The 20,792-nt window shown below is 44.6% G+C and overlaps 1 protein-coding gene across 1 annotated transcript in view; it reads left to right on the forward strand.

Annotated features, from left to right (window-relative positions):
* The window catches only part of Ccdc62 (coiled-coil domain containing 62), a 37,307-nt gene that overhangs the window by 10,857 nt on the left and 5,658 nt on the right, over positions 1-20,792 (forward strand). Inside the window, exons 4-11 of the mRNA XM_021187223.2 lie at positions 102-203; positions 2,408-2,579; positions 5,267-5,368; positions 9,397-9,485; positions 10,002-10,117; positions 12,450-13,172; positions 16,046-16,154; positions 20,004-20,120. Of these exons, the coding sequence (XP_021042882.1) occupies positions 102-203; positions 2,408-2,579; positions 5,267-5,368; positions 9,397-9,485; positions 10,002-10,117; positions 12,450-13,172; positions 16,046-16,154; positions 20,004-20,120 (1,530 nt within the window). The remainder of the gene's footprint in view (positions 1-101; positions 204-2,407; positions 2,580-5,266; positions 5,369-9,396; positions 9,486-10,001; positions 10,118-12,449; positions 13,173-16,045; positions 16,155-20,003; positions 20,121-20,792) is intronic.

The raw sequence follows: 20,792 nt of genomic DNA on the forward strand, positions 1-20,792 counted from the left end.
AAAAAAAAAACAAACAACAGAAATGAGTGTCGATTGTGGTTGGTGGCACAGTGGAAGTGTTAACAGACTTAATTAGTGTTTTCTGTGCTGTTCTCTTGTAGGCTAGAAATGAGAATCTCAGCAGCACATTAGTGGACCTCTCTGCTCAGGTAGGACAATTGCAAGCTAGAGAGCAGGCTCTCACTACCATGATAAAGCTAAAGGTAATTGAAATGCCATCCATCCACCTCAGAGCGCTCTGCAGCTTACAGAGCTCGCCCCACACACCAGCCTTCCCTGAGTGCTTAGCAGCCCAGAGACAGCTGCCAGGGCTGCTCACCTCACCTTCTGCTCTCACAGATGAAAGGGACAGCCTGACACTGTGCTCCCATAGCCTCGGGACTTTGTGTCCCCAGGTATCTGCAGGAGTTCTCCTGAAATTACTGGCCATTAGATGCTTGGCCATGAAACCAGGAGGAAGCAGGGTAGTGGTAGTGTAAGCCTTTAATGCCAGCATTCTGGAGACAGAGGCAGGTGGACCTCTGTGAGTTCGAGGCCAGCCTGGTCTACAGATGGAGCGCCAGAATAGCCAGGGCTACACAGAAACTCTGTCTCGAAAAAGAAAAGTGGAAGCTGTCAAACACTGGTAGAGTGTGAAGCATGGAGTCCTCAGAAAGAGAGAGTGGGCGTTCCTCTGAGCTTTTGGCAGCTGCTAAGCAGGGCGATTACGTTGGCGTGGTTAGGACATTTGCAAATGTGTGCCATTGACTTCCTGACATTAATGTTGGAACATGGTCATGAGCAAGCTTTCTGAAAATTAAAGCGAAAATGCTAAAATTTGTAGAATTAGCTTTAGTATAAATAGTTGCCACCACAGCACTGACGGAGCCTGGGGAATAATGAAGTTGCTTCCTCCATGTTAGGACAGTGCAGTGTGTTCATGAAGATGCAGAACTCCCATAGTCAGAGGTCTGTTTGAGGGAAATAGACTCTGCTAGCAGCACATGCCTATCAGGATGTAGTCAGACAGAGTAAGGAGCTCCTAAGCTCCTCCTTCCAGGCTGACATAAACTGAAGAAATTGTCTCTTGTAATTGGCTTACCTGCTTGTTAACTTTTAAACTGACCTAGTCATGAACTTTTCTTGTTTGGGTTATTGTTATGTTTAATAAAACAAATTTCCTTATTTATGATACTGAGGGCTGAACCCAGGGCCTTTTGCCTGCTAGGTAAATAATGTACCACTGAGGGACATTTTTAGCCCCTCCACTGGTTTTGATTTTGTTTTATTTTGTCTGCTGGCCTGAAACTTGTAATGTAGTCCAGGCTAGTCTAGGACTCACCAATTCTTTCAGCCTCCAGAATGCTGAGATTCCAGATGAGTACCATCATTGCCCAGTCTCCCAGTGGCAACTAAGTAGTTTGCCCAACCCTCTATCTCCCTCTTAGCCTACTGAGTTTGTAAGGGCTTCTGTTTGTTTGTTTTTTTCCCCAAAATGTGCATGTTTGGTCCTGCTGTCGTGATAGGTGTGCTCAGGGAGGTACACTTGTTAATCATGGTATGTCGGCAAGTGTCCCCAAGACTAAGGATTGAGCTTGGCACCTCACACATGCTGGGCAAGTGTTCTACCACTAAGCTTCCTCCCCGGCCACCTAGTGTGATGTCTATTACAGCAAGCAGATGCCTTTCTCATAACTTCAGCTTCAACCACAAAAGCTTTTAATGCAGCATGTTGGTTGAATGAGGTCCTGAGAGTCTGTCTGTCCTTTTAACAAGCTGAAAGTAGGTAGAAATATGGGCCCCACAGGACTTAGCTTTGATCCAGGGAATAATATCTCCCCTCCCCCCATCTAAGAGCTGTCAACTCACTTGCTGAACAGTGTAGTGTGGCCATCAAGCTGTGTGATTCTTGCTGGATGTGGTGGTGCATGCCTTCAGTCTCAGTACTAGGAAGCAGAGGTAGGTAGATCTCTGTGAGTTGGAGGTTAACCCAGTCTTTATAGCAAGTTCCAGGACATCCAGGGCTATGTAAAGAGAACCTGTCTAAAAAATTATCTGGTTTTCAACTTTTCAAGAGAGAGTAAGATGTCATGTTACACGTAGGTTCAAAAGCCAGCCAACAAAACTGAAATGGCGGTTACAGTACCATGGTCACATAAGAATGTCTTTCTATACCAGGCAGTGATGGCGCACGCCTTTAATCCTAGCACTTGGGAGGCAGAGACAGGTAGATTTCTGAGTTCCAGACCAGCCTGGTCTACAGAGTGAGTTCCAGGACAGCCAGGGCTACACAGAGAAACCCTGTCTTGGAAAAAAAAAAAAAAAAAAAAGAAATGAGTTCACTGCACAATGCAGTCTAGGTAAGAGTGACCTTACTGATTAGTTGGAATTTAAAATATGGCCTAACTGTTTTCCCCTTGGTTTTTAGGACAAAGATATTATTGAGGCAGCCAATCACATTTCAGATTGTTCGGGTAAATTTAAATTGTTAGAGCATGCTTTACGTGATGCCAAGATGGCAGAGACTTGTGTTGTGAAAGAAAAGCAAGATTATAAGCAGAAATTGAAGGCACTTAGGATTGAAGTCAATAAACTGAAAGGTAAGGAAATGACAGTTTAAGTTAGTAGTACATTGTCTCTGGGATTCACTGTTTCTGATTTCTCTTAGTTTTATACTTGAGGGGGACGTATTCCTGACTATAGATCCTAACATTCGATGTCTGTTTCATTTATATAGCATTTATGCCACACATTTTGTGATATAACACAATTGTGGTTAGACTGCATCTTTTTTTTTTAGAGCAGAGGACTGAACCTGGGACTTTATACTTACAAAATCTCTAACCCTGAATCATATTTTTAAAAGAATCCTACTCCAGTTCACTTGTCTGTATCAGGTGGCTGTTGCCGATACATGCTGTGTAATGAACAACAGCAGTGTGAGTGCAGTGGGTGTTAAAGTCCAGGCACTGGAGTTGGTCCAAACAAGTTGGTTGTTTTAGCCTAGACCCGGCCAGGCTTCTCATCAGGCCAGTTCTGCTTCAAGCCTGAGCAGAATGTGAGAGGGTGGTTGTCTGTTCTCAGATTAACTGTTTTAATTAAGAGGTTCTGAGATGGAGCCAGGCATAGTAAGTAGTGCAGGTACCAGCACTTACAAGGGAGACAGAGCGTCATGAATTCAAAGTCATCCTCCACTACACAGGGATTTCAAAGCCCAGCCTAGGCTGAATGTGACCCTGTCTCAGCCATACTCCCTAAATCTGAAATTTTTATCTTGACCAATTTAAAGTAAAGGACACAGCATTTTTACAATCTTGGGCTTACCATGACTTCACCAATAGTCTCAAGTCCTCTCTACATTTATAATGTCAGCTAAAGCCATCATTTCATATGCTTCATGACAGTAGTGGGTCATCAGCATGGCACCAACAGTAGGTGAACACTATTGTTCATCAGTGTTTAATGAGTGTGTGCGTGGACCAAGTAAGATGTTCAAGTATAAGTCTGTTGTGTCAATACTTATATACTATGAGTACTTGATTAACCTAGTACTTATTTAAAAAAATATTTATTTATTTTATGTATTCTGTCTTCAGACGCACCAGACGAGGACATTAGATCCGATTACAGATGGTTGTGAGCCACCATGTGGTTGCTGGGAATTGAACTCAGGACCTCTGGAAGAGCAGTCAGTTCTCCTAACTGCTGAGTCACCCTTCCAGCCTTATTTAACACATTTTTAAAGTAGGGTAGTGGGAAGTAGAACAGAGAGCAAGGGAGAGAAACTTGTTTAGACCAGTTGACTGAGAAAGTAAATTTAAAGAGTTAGTATTTGAGCTATGACTGGACTGTAGACAGAACTAGCCAGAACCCGACTGAGAACCTTCTAGGCAGAAAACAGGAAGAACAAATGAAGAGGCCAGAATGGACTGTAAGTGGGGACATTCTGGGTTTATTTGTTTCCTTCTTGGAAAAAAAGGAACTCTGTATGTTTCCTTTATGAGTTGGGTGCACAGACAATTCAGTTTGGTGCTTTTGATGGGATCTGTGTACCTGAAGTTAGTGACAGATCCCACAAGTTCATGTCCCACGAGACTATACCCATTAAGACACCAGTCCCAAATCCATGGAAACCTCACACATGTCTCACTAACCAACTGAACTGGTGGGAAAGTAGGGTTTTCACAGCCTCCGGAGCAGCCTCTGTCATTTGCTGGAAGATTCCGGAAGCTCAGGGAAGCGCTTTGCTGTTTCTTCAGAAACTCCAGCTGCAGATGGAGTGGCTCCATGTGCAGAGCTGGGGCCTCTCCAGAGTGAATTCTGAGTTCCAAGAGAGTCAGAAGCTCTTCACCAAGAGTGGGAACAAAACCCAAAGCATTTCTTCTTTATCCCAGAGGCAGTCAAGGAACGGAGAGAAAAAGGGTGGTGGTGGTAGGGAGCAAGGAGGGTGGTGTCACTGTGGGCCTTGCTGTTTACAGTAAGGAACTTGGGTGTCTTAGTCAGGGTTTCTATTCCTGCACAAACATCATGACCAAGAATCAGTTGGGGAGGAAAGGGTTTATTCGGCTTACATTTCCATACTGCTGTTGATCATCAAAGGATGCAGGACTGGAACTCAAGCAGGTCAGAAAGTAGGAGCTGATGCAGAAGCCATGGAGGGATGTTCTTTACTGGCTTGCTTCCCTGGCTTGCTCAGCCTGCTCTCTTATAGAACCCAAGACTATCAGCCCAGAGATGGCACCACCCACAAGGGGCCCTCCCCACTTGATCACTAATTGAGAAAATGCCTTACAGCTGGATCTCGTGGAGGCATTTCCCCAACTGAAACTCCTTTCTCTGTGATAACTCCAGCTGTGTCAAGTTGACACAAACTAGCCACTACATTGGGGTTCACCTGAGTACAGAAGGGAGGACTCCTTGCCAGGAAGTGGCACAAGGAGTTTTTATTTGTAAAGGTTGCTCTGTGCTCCTTGGGTTACAGCAAGAGAGGCCAGGCCAGAGGTAGTGAACGACCCAGCGCGCATTGACTGTAGACCCACCGGAGTCCTCCGGAGCTGCTGAGGACGTGGGTTCTTTGAGTAGTGTTGTGTGCACATTGACTGTAGACCCACCGGAGTCCTCCGGAGCTGCTGCAGACGTGGGTTCTTTGAGTAGTGTTGTGTGCGCATTGACTGTAGACCCACCGGAGTCCTCCGGAGCTGCTGAGGACGTGGGTTCTTTGAGTAGTGCTGTGTCTCCCAGGAGGCTGGCACTTACTTGAGGATTTTTCTTCCTTCTACCCGTGAAGAGGATCTAAATGAGAAGACAACAGAAAACAACGAACAACGAGAGGAGATCATTCGGCTCAAGCAAGAGAAAAGCTGTCTGCACGATGAACTAGTTTTTACTGGTGAGAGAATGAGATTGAAGTATTTGAACAGTTGCATGTTTGTAACGTCATCTTTTTGTCATAGGCTAAAAGATGTACACCTCCCTCAAAATAGACTTTTGGTATTTTGCCCCTGTCCTTTGAAGAATTGGTAAGGGACTGGGCCTGCATTCTAATATTTTTATTCTCCTCCAAGTAGCTGTTTTCAACTACATTCTTATCCAGCTTGAATGGGTCATTATCCTTCTCGATAAAAAAACCCAAAACCTTCCTTCTGGAGAGTTCATTTCAGGGGAGGAGTGTAGCCCAGCTGCTGAAGTGCCCACCCACATGCCAAGCCTCAGTCCCCAGCAGGAGCAGCTGGACCTGGGTATATAATTTGTAATCCCAGAATTTGGGAGGCAGAGGCAGAGAATCAGAAGTAATAACATTTTAAAAGAACCTTATGGATTGATGAGGGGAGAGTATTTATAATTCCACAGATACTACATGAACATCTAGGAGTTCAGAGGTCAGGCCATAACCTAATGTCTAGAATACTTCTCTAGCACTAGAGCTGGGCTCCAGCACTTAAAACGTTAGGAATTCAGCATTCAGTTTTACTAACTAATTACCTATGGTCACTAAGTTGGGAGAGCACTTGTGTATTGTTGTACTGGTGTAGCCCAAAGTAAGGAAGCAAGGCATGAGTTTTCCTTATTGAGTGTCGTGCACTCATCCCAAGCTTTCCCACCACACAGCACATCCCGGCCCTGCAGACCTGAACTCCCTTCTCCCTGCACACACTGAGCCTGCTCATCCTCCTGCCCGTCAGGGCTCTCGTGTCAGCCATTGTGTTAGGAAAATCATAGATTTAGAGAGAGAATTTCAAAGAGAAAATTAGATAAACATTTTTGGCCCAGCTATTCCTCTCCTCAATCCCATTCATTTAAAGAGGAGAATAAATTCCTACAGAGTAAAGGGAAATAGAGCATTATTATCTTTAGAATTTTTAAACACAGTGGAATCCTTCATTTAATCTCCCTTTTAAGGATTGCCAATTTCACCACTAGAAGGCACTGTGTTCATTAGTTCTAGGATTTCTGTCTTAAGTTGTGTCTTGTGTGTAACTAAATGTACAGTGTATTTGCCACTTTACAGTTGAAATCAGTCTGGGTCAGTGTGTATGTGATTCCACTAAAGCCTAGACACTTACCGGCCACAGAGAATTAGGACTAAGCCAGTGATTCGAAGACAGTGATTGATTCTCCTCTAGTGTATTCCAAGATATATTGCCAAAGGTCAATATCGTGTAGGTCTTCAACTGCCTGCATATTACATTAAGATACATGCATACATACATGCATACACACGACACTGCATGGGAAGTCAGAAGACACAGCCTAGTTTACAGGTTGCTTTATATACCATCAGCCTCCAGTGTGATCCTGAACTGGACCATCATACCCAACCCACCCTTGATTCATGGATATAAAAGTTTTCTTGGTTCATAGAATGAGACTTGCTAGCCGGGCGTGGTGGCGCATGCCTTTGATCCCAGCACTCGGGAGGCAGAGGCAGGGGGATTTCTGAGTTCGAGGCCAGCCTGGTCTACAGAGTGAGTTCCAGGACAGCCAGGGCTATACAGAGAAACCCTGTCTCGAAAAACCAAAAAAAAAATAAAAAAAAATAAAAATAAAAAATAAATAAAATAGAATGAGACTTACTAAATAAAACTGTAATCCATTTTGGAATTAACTTTTAAAAACATTCCCTCAACTAATTGTCTTTCTGCTGAAGACAATTATACATTCTTGTTTCAAAAACAGTTTGTTTGGTTTTTGTTGTTGTTTTTTTGTTTTGTTTTGTTTTGTTTGAGACAGGGTTTTTCTGTGGTGCCTTGGTTGTCCTGGAATTCACTTTGTAGACCATGCTGGCCTCGAACTCACAGAGATTCTAGTGTGTCTTGACTGCTGGGAATGGAGCCGCAGGCTACAGTCAGTGAAAGGCAGAGCCTCAGCCAGACTCAGACACCGCAGAGCACCTTCCTCCACGCTGTCTTGTGCTCAGGAAGAGCTATTAGCACAACTTCATACACACTCTTTGGTTTCTGGAACCAACCTGTAGAAATAGACAGACCCACTGCACTCTGAGCCCTCATCTGTGCAGCCTTGCACACCACTGTCTGGAACAAGGAAACATGGCTGCTTATGCTAGAACTGCTTCTAGCATAAGGAGGTTATTCTAAGACTCAGCATCACGCTGGGTACGGTGGCGTTTGCCTGTAATCTCAGGCCTCGAGATGTAGAGGCAGAAGGATCAGAGCTCACGGCCTACTTTGGGTACATAAGATGGTCAAGGCCAGCCTGAATTACACAGGAACCTGTTCCAAAACTAAACATAGTGGAGATACAGAGGTAGCTCAGTGGTTAAGAGTATTTGCTTTGTGGCTGGGCGTGGTGGCGCACGCCTTTAATCCCAGCACTTGGGAGGCAGAGGCAGGCAGATTTCTGAGTTCGAGGCCAGCCTGGTCTACAAAAGGACTTCCAGGACAGCCAGGGCTATACAGAGAAACCCTGTCTCGAAAAACCACAAAAAAAGAGTATTTGCTTTGTAATCCAGAGGCCAGATGGATCCCAGCCCCCAGCACCAACCCAGATATCCCTGAAATTACCCAGCTCTCAGGGTAACAGATGGAAGACCCTTGAGACCTTCTGGGTTCTACCCTGGCTACACTCATAGTCAGCCAGATTCAGGGAGAGACTGTCTCGCAGAAGCAGAGGAGAATAGGCTCTAGAGATGGTTCGTCCAGGAGAAGCCTGTGTTGCCACGCCTGAGCATTGACATCAATCCTTGAGAGAACTGATTCTTGCAAGTTGCTCTCTGACTTCCACGTGTATAACATTGTGTGTAAATAAATAAATAGATAGATAAATAAATAAAGGCTGGCAAGATGGGTCAGTGAGCAAAATGTTTGCTGTCATGGCTGATAAGCTGAGTTTGATCCCTAAGACCCACATGTGGAAGAGGAGAGCTAAGTCTCAAATCCTCTGTCCTCCATAAGTGTGCTATAGCACATGTGTGCCTGCAATTACTTTAAAAATAAACACAATAAGTCAGTAAAAATACAGGTGGGTCCCTGGGAAGAGCTCCCAGTTGGTTATCTAGCACCAAGGGGTCAGCCTTGAAATCATATATGGCCAAGTCATAGTCTACTGACTGAGCAAGTTGTGTATGCGTGTGTATAAAAACACAAAGAGAGAGAGTAGCTGGGATCACAGGTACACACGACCAAACTCAGCTTGTTTAAAACAAATGCCCAGGACTGGAGAGATGGCTCAGCTGTTCAGGACAGATTCAGTCACCAGCACTCACGGTTGCTGACAGCTCACAAATGTCCAAGGGACCTGGTGCTCTCTTCTGAGTGTGGTGTGTGGCGCCCGCGCGTGCACACACACACACACACACACACACACACACACACACACACGCAAGCACTCACATACATATAATCGAAACAGTTAAATCTTTAAAAATAAAAATGAGTCCTTGGCCAGGGGTGATAGGATTCCACAGTTCCTACACCTAGAGGCTTCAAGAGGGACATAAGTTCAAGGCCAACCTAATAGAGGGACCCTTCTCGGTGAGTAGCGACTGTGTCTCAGTACTTGCTCTCAGGCTTTGGTTTTGTTTGTTTGTTGTTATTTTGAGTTAGGATCTCATGTAACCCAGGCCGCCCTTGAACTCCTGAGTTTCTCACCTCCAACTCCCAAGTGATGCGATCACAGATGTGTACTCCGGTGCCTGGCTTGCTTTCAGGTTTATTGTATGCATATTTTCTTATAAGCACATGCATATATTTTTAAATCCTTTTGACTTAACAGTAGTTATATTGTGTATTTTCTTGTTTTATGAAGGATCCGTTCAGAATCACAGATTAAAGCCTTTACCAGTCATTCTGTAGTTTTAAGGACCACAACAAAAGTGTTAGTTGTTAAATTGTTAGAACTTGAGAGATATGTGTTGATATTGCTGGTGAAAAATACCCAATCATTTTTTTCCCTGTACAGTCGAGAGGGAAAAGAGGAAAGACGAATTACTTGATATTGCAAAGTCAAAGCAAGATCGTACAAATTCTGAGCTACAGAATCTGAGACAGGTATGTCCCAGCTGTCTACACTGTGACCACAGGTGGGAGATACTGGAGAATTAGGAAGCCATCAGCCTGTTGATTTTGTGGGAGTTTTGTGACTCTGTGTGTGTGTGTGTGTGTGTGTGTGTGTGTGTGTGTGTGTGTGTGTGTTTGAGACACCTTCCCTGAGCATCCTGGAACTTGCTTTGTAGACATGCTGGCCCGGACCTCAGAGATTCTCCTGCCCTCCCTCTGCCCCCCAGTGCTGAGACTAAAGGCATGCACCACTACTGCCCAGTACCTGTTGATTTTGTTGATGGTCCCTTCTAGATCTTCACTACATCCAACATTTGTCATAGTTAGCATAGTGCATAGTCTTGGCTGTGGGAATTAGCGGTTAGGAGACGAGATATATGGAAATGTCCTGTTGGAACCATAGGAAACAGCAAAGCAAACTGTCTGGTCTATTAAGATTTCAAAGCCAAACTATTGATTCAGTTTGGTTTGGTTTTTATTATATTGATTTGTTGATATCTCTGGCAGATTTATGTAAAACAGCAGAGTGACCTGCAGTTTCTTAATTTCAATATAGAAAATTCTCAGGAATTAATACAAATACACAGCTTAAAGATGGAGGAACCAAAGGCCCTGGAGTGCAGGTAACCTTAGCCTATGCTACTGGTGTTGATTTCTGCTTCCATGAGGTTAGTTTTACTCTGTACTCGCTGTACCTACTGCTGCTGCTTGTACAATCGGCTATAGATCTGGGCGCACTAATACTTAGGGTAATTCTAGTCCTATGGGGGTATGATGTAAGAATTGTTAGATGTGATCTGTAGGTGATAACAAAAATAAAATCATGGACCAGGTTTGTGTGTCTGTGGGTAGAAGGCTCTGAACTGGAATAGATGCTACAGAGATGGCCAGGCCTTTATTAAGGCAGCACTTCCAGGGTGTAGTTGCTGGGATCAGCATAGGGAGTAAGATCTATGGGATGTGATGCCTACCTTAAAGAATAATGTGAGGGCTGCATCAGCGGCTGCAGCAGGAGCTGTGATCCTCTGGTTTGTTTGCCTGTTAATAGGAGGCACCCTTCCCTCACTGATAAGAACTGTGGGGATGATCGTAAAACTGAAGCATTAGCGCAGAGAGACTGCCACAGCTGAAGACCGTCTCTTCGCCCTCGTGTTCTCTCTTTTTCTTTTTCTTTCCTTTCTTTTTGTTTTTGTTTTTGATTTTGTTTTTTCGAGACAGGGTTTCTCTGTGTAACCCTGGCTGTCCTGGAATTCACTCAGTCTGCAAACCTGGCTGGCATCCAACTTGCAGGGATCCGCCTACCTCTGCCTCCCAAGTGCTGGGATTAAAGATGTGCGCCCACAACCAGCCAGCCTCTCTCTCTCTCTCTCTCTCTCTCTCTCTCTCTCTCTCTCTCTCTCTCTCTCTCTCTCTCTCTCTCTCTCTCTCTCTTCTTTTTTATTTTTTGATTATTTTCTTTTTGAGACAGGGTTTCTCTGTGTAGCCCTGGCTGTCCTGGAACTCACTCTGTAGGCCAGGATGTCCTGGAACTCAGAAATCTGCCTGCCTCTGCCTCCCGAGTGCTGAGATTAAAGGCGTGCGCCACCACGCCCGGCTTCTCTTTTTTTTTTAATGTTTTTGTGACATGTACTCACTAAGTCATCCTGGCTAATGGTAGTCTTCCCTTCCACTGGGATTCCAGTCTGTGCTGGCATGCTCACTGTAAAGCCACTGTACTTTTCCAGGAGAGAGAGCTGCGAGTCCCCAATCTACAGACAACTATGACGTCTGAACTAGATTGGCAATGGCTGGTGATGCCAGCTCCTTTCCCTGGGGAGACTGGAGTTAGTGGCTGCAGGGACAGGGTGTTGAGAGGCTGTATTGCAGGTGGCACTAGGAGTCACTGTGCTGTGCTCTACTTCTGTCTTGATGCTCTCTGCAGGGGGTTGCCATCAATTGCTCCTTGTCCCATCTGTTGCTGCTACCTGTAGACCCCAGACACACTCAGTGTTCTCTTTCAAGCCTTTAACAGACATCTTTTTTCCTCTTTGAACTTTATTGCCACTGAGAGGCACTGGATGAGTTGAGGTTGCTCCCTAGAAATGGCCCAAGCCTGCCTGCTGGAATGGTTGCAGAGTTAATGGCATGTACCACAGGCCTACAGACCTGAGTTTAATTCCTAGACCTCGTGTATTAGAAGGAGAGAAGCAACTGCCATAGATTGGCCTCTAACTTCCATTCTCTCTCTCTCTCTCTCTCTCTCTCTCTCTCTCTCTCTCTCTCTCTCTCTCTCCCTCCCTTTCCCCCAGAAAAGTACAGTGGCTTTACAGTGAGCATGCCAGCATAGACCTGTAATCCCAGTGGAAGGGAAGGCTGCCATTAGTTTTAAAACCAGCTAGGATGACTTAGTGAGAACATGTCACAAAAACACTAAAAAAGAAGAAAAGAAAGAAAGACACACACACAATCAGTCAATCCATTTATAAAGTAAAAAAAAAACCAGAAAAGTGGTTCATGCCATCATAGAAAGAAAGCTGTTGAGTTGTCTTTCTAAATATAATATATAATATAAACCAGGCATGGTGTGACCAGGCATGGTGTGCACACCTGTATTCCTTGTACACAGAAAGATCACAATTTCTTGACCAGGTTAGGCTACAATGTGAAAACCTATCTTAAATCAAATTGATGGAATCTCTGATAGGAAAACCTTAGAGGAAGGCTTAACAAAATGTCTAGTTGCATTTGTGTGGTAGTCTTGACTTTGTTGCTGTTGTTTTGATGGTAAACAGTGAGTGGGGGATGGAAGTGGGTGGGGCATGCAGGCTTGGTGTTCAGAAAGGCTTCCTATGTCCTATAGGGGGCAGACTAATGGGCTTTACCAGGACTTAGCACTACTAATGAGGCTTCGGGGAGGTGATGCTAGTGGTATCAAGTCTATCTTATAACTCCTATTTTTTTGTAATGCCACTGTAGCAAGGAGATGTGTTTATCAGACCTTGACAATAACTACCCAAAAACCGATATTAAAAGAGAGAGAAATCAGAAGTCATTGGTTAAGGATCAAAAGTTTGAGGTCCCGTTGGCTCAGCACAATAGGTCAGACAAGAGCTCTTGTGATGCTTGCAGAGAGAAGAAGCTACAGGTTAATACCGCACTCGGGGAAAAAAGTGTAATTGCTCTCTCATCTCTATTTACCAAAGACTTACTGGAGAAGCAAAAGTCTTGTTCTCTGGGTGGAAAAATCCAGACTGAACCGGAAAGCAAAGTTACCCTATGCAAGGTTCATGCAAAGTCACCAAAATGCAATGGAGTGGAGCTTCAGATGGAAGAGAGACAGCTCTCGGAAAGCTCCGTCTCGCTGTCTGATGAAAAGCAGTGGCATGACATCAATGTCTACCTGGGCCTGTCCAGCTGCTCAAAACAGCCAGGCAAGCTGGACGGGGACTGTCACGACCCCATAGAAACATCAGAAGTCTCCTACTGCGTCCCAAATGAAGTCTGTATAGGTGACAATGACCTGTCCGAGTCCAAGTGCTGCCACCCAAGTACCATCATCATCGAAGCCCCAGGACATATGACTGATGCAGAGTGGATGAACATTTTCAAGCCTTCCAGAGCACAAAGGATTGTTCGCCACAAAACCATGTGCACTTGTTCAAGAAGTGTCAGTGCAATGAAATATAATTCCTCAGCAAGGTTAGTGATGTTTACATCTGTAAACAGTGGTGCAGTCACGGCAGCAGGGACAGGGGGGCTGCAGTAGACATTCATGCTATGGCTAGCAAGAAAGCACCGCCAACTACATCTTACTTCGGACACACCTTTTCCTCAGCGCATAGACACTGGGGTCTTTATGCAAGGAGACATTGTAGACTGCAATGGAGAGGTAGCACTGAGGGCAGCTTCTAAGGCAGAGGTTTTGCTTAAAAGCAAAACCAGTTATGATCTGGGTAAAGATGTTTTATTAGAAAACAAGCAAGTAGGTCACTGTGCAGAGTGGAATGCTGTTCTGGGACATTCCTCACGCCAGCATGCTTCCCAGTGGACAGCTGACCCTGTGAGGCCCAGACTGCAGCACAGACCCCAAGTCACTCCACATGGTCCATGCACAGCTCCTCTGCGTCCAGCTCACACCTGTCTTCAATTTTTTATAGCCCAGGCTTTCTTAGTTTCTAAATATGATGTGAAAGACAGAACATTTGTGTTTTACAAGCTGATAAAAGTAACTGGCTTCTTTTTTTCCTCAATTAGTATATGCTAAATTATTCAAGCTTGTCTTATTAGCGTTCGTGAGTCTTGTGGCTGAGTGGCACTCTAACAATGCCTGCTATTTTTAAGTAAAGCAGAGCTCTTCAGAGCTCAGTAAGGACGAAGTTCCTGAATCGAGAGCCTTATTTTAGTCACTGCATTGACTTTCACAGGACTTTATGATTAAAATTTCTAGTACTTACATTATGTAGGGTATTCTTTGAAGCTTTTAAGAATCTTGGGCCATTAAGAACCATATAAATATTCTGCTAAGTACACAATTTAAAAATTGCTCGCCATACTAAATGTCATTAAGTCATTTGATTTTTAGAAATCTTTGGAATGCTCAAAGTATCAGGAAATAGCTGTCTGTACGTAGATCTGTAGGTCTTCTGTGTGTTTGTGTGCTGCTGGGGACTGAGACACACACTTGGGTCATGCTGGACTCAACCACTGAGAGCTACAGTCTTGTGTTTCCCCCCCCATACATATATATACGTGTGTGTGTGTGTGTGTGTGTGTGTGTGTGAGTACACTGTTGCTTTCTTCAGACACACGGGAAGAGGGCATCAGATTTCATTACAGATGGTTGTGAGCCACCATGTGGTTTCTGGGAATTGAACTCAGGACCTCTGGAAGAGCAGTCAGTGCTCTGTCCATCTCCAATAGCCATCTCTCCAGCCCCCAAATATTCTTTATTTATAAGGGGAAAGCCTGCATTGGGTAGTTTTGAGAGGATTACATGCGTGATGTACAAATAAATTCAAGCTTACATTCTGGGTTTTTCTTCAAGGTTTCTAAGATCTCACTAACTTCTAAAATTTAACGTCAACTTGTTCTGCCAGCTGAGCCTCAAGCACAAGGTCAGGATAAGTATAAAAGATGGTGGTGTTCTGCTTATCTCAAAATACAAGAACCTGTGAACCTACTTTCTTATCTAAGTAAATGTTCTGTCCCGGCCCACTCAACAAGCAAGATCTGTTTGTGAGGGGGAACCACAAGTGCCTGCTCCTGTGTGGTTCCTGAGGTTCCATACCTGCAGGGAAGCAGTCAGCAGCTCAGGCGCTGTTCCATCTTACCACGGCAAGGGCACAGTCTAGTTTCACAAGCTGAAGCCTCGCTTTTCACAGCTGAACACTAGCACCTACCCTGCCTCCTTCTTTGGGTTCCTGGCTCTAGAACCTCCTTTATTTTTTCACTAAAACGTAGTTTCTTTTATTTCGGGGTTTGAAGCCAGAGCTGAGAATGCTAATCAAGTGCCTGACTAGAAAGCTTGCACCCCTAGCCCCATACTTAAAAACCAAAACCAAAGCCAATTAATTGCATTTATTGATGTGTGCGCGCGCGTGTGTGTGTGTGTGTGTGTGTGTGTGTGTGTGTGTGTGTGTGTACGCGCGCGTGCGCATGCACGCGTGCCACAACACTTGTGTGGAGGTTAGAGAGCAACTTGTGGGAGTTGGTTCCCTCCTTCTATCCCGTGGGTCCTAGACATTGGATTCTGGTTCCTAGGCTTGGTGGCAAGCAGCTTCACCCTCTCTGTACTTTTAAAGTTTCATTTATTGATTTTTTTGAAACAAGAGTCTCACATTATAGATGTGACTGGCCTTGAACTCACAGAGATCCGTTTGCCTCTGCTGAGCTCTAGGGTGAAAGTTGTGCTCAGGATGCTGGCCTTTTTTTTTTTTTTTTTTTTTTTTTTTTTAAAGGGTTTTTATTTCTATTTCTATCCTGGAACTGACTATATAAACCAGGCTGCCTTCAGACTCAGAGATCCTCCTGCCTCTGCCTCCCGAGTGCTGGGATTAAAGGCATGTACCACCACGCCCGGCTCGAAATTCCTTATTCTTTTTTTTTTTGTTGTTGTTTTTTGTTTTTTTGTTTTTTTCGAGACAGGGTTTCTCTGTATAGCCCTGGCTGTCCTGGAAGTCCCTTTGTAGACCAGGCTGGCCTCGAACTCAGAAATCCGCCTGCCTCTGCCTCCCAGTGCTGGGATTAAAGGCGTGTGCCACCACGCCCGGCCCGAAATTCCTTATTCTTATAGTTACCCTAAACTACTGATTTTAATTCTTACTTGCAAAAATATGCATTAATATATAATACTCTATCCAGATCTACATTATTCCAATCTTGGCTTCCTTGTTTCAAAAACCTGTTTAAGCTAGTGAAGGTAATGTATGCTTGTTAGCCAGCGTGGGAGCCATCACGAGTGTGAGGCCTGGACCACACAGCAAGACCTTGTCGATTCTTTGTCCTCAAACATACTGTCTAAGTGTATGAGTGGCTTGTGTGTGATACTTTCTCTTCGGTCTTATTTTCCGCAGTGAGCTCATTGGCATCCAGCCTCCCCAGTGTTTGGGTTCCTCCAAGTTTGCTGAAAGAGAAGATGAGTCAGAGGCTCTTCCTGACAAAAGAACCTCAGCCAATGAAAAGGTTTATGTTGTGCATGAACGCTCTTAGTCCATTTAAGCAAAGTTTGTCCTTAACGCGTTTTTAATTCATGGTAGTGTCATTGCTGGATATTTATAAAGTCGAGGGCCTCCATCATACATACTGGAGAGATCTTTCAGCAGGTAGTGCTTGCCGCTCTTGGACAGGACCCAGGTTTGATGGTTTACAACCATCTCTAGTTTCAAGATGGGTGTCAGGCACCATTCATGTAGGCAAAATACTCGTACACATAAAACCATCCAAATGGATTTTTTTATTTGTTTGTTTGTCTTTTGGTTTTTTAATTTTTTAATTTTTTATTTTTTATATGTAAGTACACTGTAGCTGTCTTCAGACACTCCAGAAGAGGGAATCAGATCTTGTTACGGATGGTTATGAGCCACCATGTGGTTGCTGGGATTTGAACTCTGGACCTTCAGAAGAGCAGTCAGTCGGGTGCTCTTAACCACTGAGCCATCTCACCAGCCCCTTAATTTTTTTTTAAGACAAGATCTTTGTACACAGTCCTGGCTGTCCTGAAACTTACTCTATAGACCAGGCTGGCCCCAAACTCCCTGAGAGCCACATGCCTCTGCCTCCTGAGTTTGAGGACTAAAGACGTGCACCACCACGTCTGGCACTACGTTTGTTTTAAATCATAGATCTTTAAGGTTACTTGAAAATGCATACTCTTTCACAATTTTATATACACACACAGGCACACACACGCACACACGTGCATACCCCTCATGCTCACCCCACCCCACCCTGTGCTCCCCCCATACTTTGCTCTTATTCTTTCTCCATTGTCTTCTTGTCCCTTTTTAGGTTATTTCCTCTCTCTCTCTCTCTCTCTCTCACCGGTTCTCTGAGTAGCCCTGGCTGTCCTGGAACTCACTCTGTAGGCTGGCCTTACACTCAGATCCACCTGCCTCTGTCCCCCTCTCAGGTGCTGGGGTTAAAGTGTGCACCACCACTGGCTGGCTTACTTTTCTTTTCTTAAATGTTTGTTAGTATTGTCTGTATATGTGTGATGTGCATATACGTGAGTGCTGGTGTGTACCACAGCATGGTACACTTCATGAGAAGTCTGAGGTTAGCTTCCTGGTACAGGTTTTCTCTCTCCACTGTGGATCCCAGAGATTGAACTAGGGCATCTTGCTAGCCCTTGAGATTCTTATTAAACAATATTGTTTTTCTTTCAAAAATTGTATTGATTTTTTTTTTTCAACTTGAAACCATTGGCAGCAAATCCCACTCAGTTGCTTGTCCTTAGCCCCGCCTTCCTTCAGACAAACCCTGGTAACAGCAGTCTCCAGAGAGTCAAAGGTGACAGACTGGTGACCTTAGACAGGGCTGCAGAAATAACCGTGCACAGCACTGGGATTCTACTATAGAAGAAACACACTCACCTTATGAGTCCTCAAGAAGCTAGCTGCAGATTGAAATCTCCTGTAGCCGTTCAGTGGTCACAGGGAACTGGGTTACCTGAAAGGGGGGTCTGGAAATGAAAAAGGACAAAGGGCAGGGTGCAAGAGAAGGATGGAGCCAGGACAAAGATTCTGATCAAGGCACAAAGTTTAATTTTCAGCACTGCATTTATATAGGGAAAGCCCACAGACCCCATGCTTTGTTTCAGCTGGATTCTGTTGCAAAGCAAGTTTAGCGGGCAGCCTGCTCCTGTAGGAAACTGCAGGTGTGGCAAGGTGGAACACTCCACCTGTGGGGAGCACTTCGTCTATTTAACCTGCTCGAGGCTGGGGGAAGGGCACAGTCTTCATTCTGCTGCTGCTGCTGCTGCTGCTGCTGCTGCTGCTGGCAAGGTGAGGCCAGGTGGTAGATGACAGGACATAGCTTTCCTTCCACTCTCCTGTCATGTGCAAGTGTGCGTGCATGTGTGCGTGTACCTGTGCATATATGTTGTGTTCTCTTTCAGCATTTAATGATTCAGGATTCAGAAACTATGGCAATGGGCACTTTCTCTATTAAAGAGTGTTTTTTATCAACTTTTTACCTCTTTTTCTGTTTTGTGTGTATGTGTTTTGGGTTTTTTGTTTGTTTTTATTTTGAGACAAGGTCCCATGGAGCCCAGGGTGGCCAACCATGTAGCTAAGGAGAGCCTTGAACTTCTTGGTTGCCCGAATGCTGGGATTATAGGTGTGCACTACTCCCAGGTCTTCAGCATCCATCCTCTTCCTCCTCTTCTCCTCTTTCTAACAGAACCTCCCTCTGCAGTGCTTGTATTACAGATATTTCCCTCCTTTTCCTAAAGATTAAAGGAAGAAAAAACTAGCCAGGCATACCTTTAATCTCAGCACCGGGAAGACAGAGAGAGCGGGCAGGTCACTGTGAGTTTGAGGCCAGCTTGTTCTATACAGTAAAAAAAGAAAAAGAAAAAAATAAAAAAGAAAAGAAAACAAGATGTTTTGCGGTCTTATTTTGAATAATAGGTGAGAACAATAAGCTTTGATCAAACAGTTTTTCAAAAATTTTATTTCCTCCCCCCCCCCCACATGTCTGGTAGAAAGGAAAGGAAAGGAAAGGAAAGGAAAGGAAAGGAAAGAGGACAGAAGTTGTAGGACACACCTGTAATCCTGACACTCTGGAGACAGAGGCAGGGTGTTGTGAGTTCTAGGCCAGCCCGGGCCACAGAGTGAAATACCAGTCTCAGGAAGCCAGAGCCAAGCTGGTGAGACGCTCTCCTTTTACATTTATTTACTTGGTTGTAGGGTGTTTTGGTTTAGGGTAAAGGTAATCACAGCAAGCCGGGCAGACTGGACCCGATCACCTGAGCCCACTGGGTGCACCTAGACAACTGGCTTCTCACAGTTCCCTCTGGCCTCATCCACGGAGCACTCTCCCACACACAGTAAACAAGCGCCTGCTTCTCATAGCGGCCATCTAGACCGCTCAGAGAGGGTAAAGGAGCTGGCACCACACCTGACAACATGGGTCAGGTCCCTAGAACTTAGATGTTTGAAGGACTCTTACCATTCTCGGCTGAAGAATTGGCACGTTAGCCAGTTGTGGTGGCAGACACTGGTAGGATTTGCTGAAGGAGGCAGAGGCAGGAGGATCACGAGTTTGAGGCCAGCCTGGGCTACACATTTTTAAAAAAGAGAGAGGACTGGCGAGATGGCTCAGTGGTTAAGAGCACCAACTGCTCTTCTGAAGGTCCTGAGTTCAAATCCCAACAACCACATGGTGGCTCACAACCACCCGTAATGAGATCTGATGCCCTCTTCTGGTGTGTCTGAAGACAGCTACAGCTACAGCGTACTTACATATAACAATAAATAAATCTTTAAAGAGAGAGAGAGAGAATTGACTCCTTTATCTTGTCTTCTGATCTTCACCCTCAAAAAAGGAAAAACCAATACAAATAAAATGGCCAGATTAAACTGAAGTACCAATATTCTAAAGGCCCACACGCCTTCAGTGTCAAGGTTCTGTTTTACAGTTACTTAGACCTGCAAATTATGACTTGACTTTTTTTTTTTTTTTTTTTTTTTTTTTAAAGACAAAGTGTCACTATGTAGTCCTGGCTGGCCTAGAACCCATTAGGTAGCCTGCTTGTGCCTACTGAGTGTGTGCCACCATAACCATCTGGCTTGCAGTCTGTATTTAGGGAAGCCAAACAATGTCTAAGAATCTTTCCTTATAGTTAGTTATAATAGGGTTCTGTTAATGTTGCATTATTTCATTAAGTAGGTTGTAAGAAATGAAAGGAATTGGGTCCTTTTAATAATACTGATGCCTCTGCTGACAGAGTTAATGTCTGTGGCTGTAAGTTGTGATTGTGCAAAAACCCTTAGAACTGTCCCTCACAGCTGTGCCCTGACTTGCTTTCAGGATGACTTTTCTCCTACGAGTAAGCTCCAACGGCTGCTGGCCGAGTCTCGGCAGATGGTCACGGATCTGGAGCTGAGCACGCTGCTACCCATCAGCTGCGAGAATCTCAACAGAAGTGTGCGTCCCCTTTTCTTCCTCTTAAAAATATGCTGTAGGTATAGGTGCATGTTTAGGGAGGGGCGTGTGTGTGTGTGTGTGTGTGTGTGTGTATGCGTGCGCACGCGCTAGGCCAGAAGACAATGTCAGTGTTGCTCAGGAGCTGTCTGCCTTATTGTTTGAGACAAGGTCTGTGTATTCCTGTGGGTGCTGGGGATCAAGCTCAGGTCCTCATGCTTGCATGGCAGGTGCTTACTGACTGTCCTATGTCCCCAGCCTGGATTCCCTTTTCTTGAGCCCTACAGCAATAGGGTCTGATTATGGGAGGTGGCATTCTGATAGAACTAAGGTTTCAAGAAGAGAGGCACTGTAGTCAGGAGTCTGAAATGGGACTCCTGTGCTGTGGGTTGAGAGAGACCAAACCAAAAACGGTCACTGCTCCAAACTACTTATTTCTCATTTGTGGACTATCTGAGGGCAGATAGTTTGTTGTTTTCTGTTAATATAAAGGGAACCTAGGACCTTAAAGAGCAATACCTTACCCTCAACCCACATTCTTGGAGATGTTTTAAAACACACAAAGTTACAAAGTTTCTTTTCTTTTCTTCTAAGATTTATTTATTTATTTAATATATATATAAGTACACTGTCACTGTCTTCAGACACACCAGAAGAGGGCATCAGATCCCATTA

Source organism: Mus pahari, chromosome 23, assembly GCF_900095145.1.
Source record: "Mus pahari chromosome 23, PAHARI_EIJ_v1.1, whole genome shotgun sequence".
In the NCBI taxonomy this organism is placed as follows: Eukaryota; Metazoa; Chordata; class Mammalia; order Rodentia; family Muridae; genus Mus; species Mus pahari.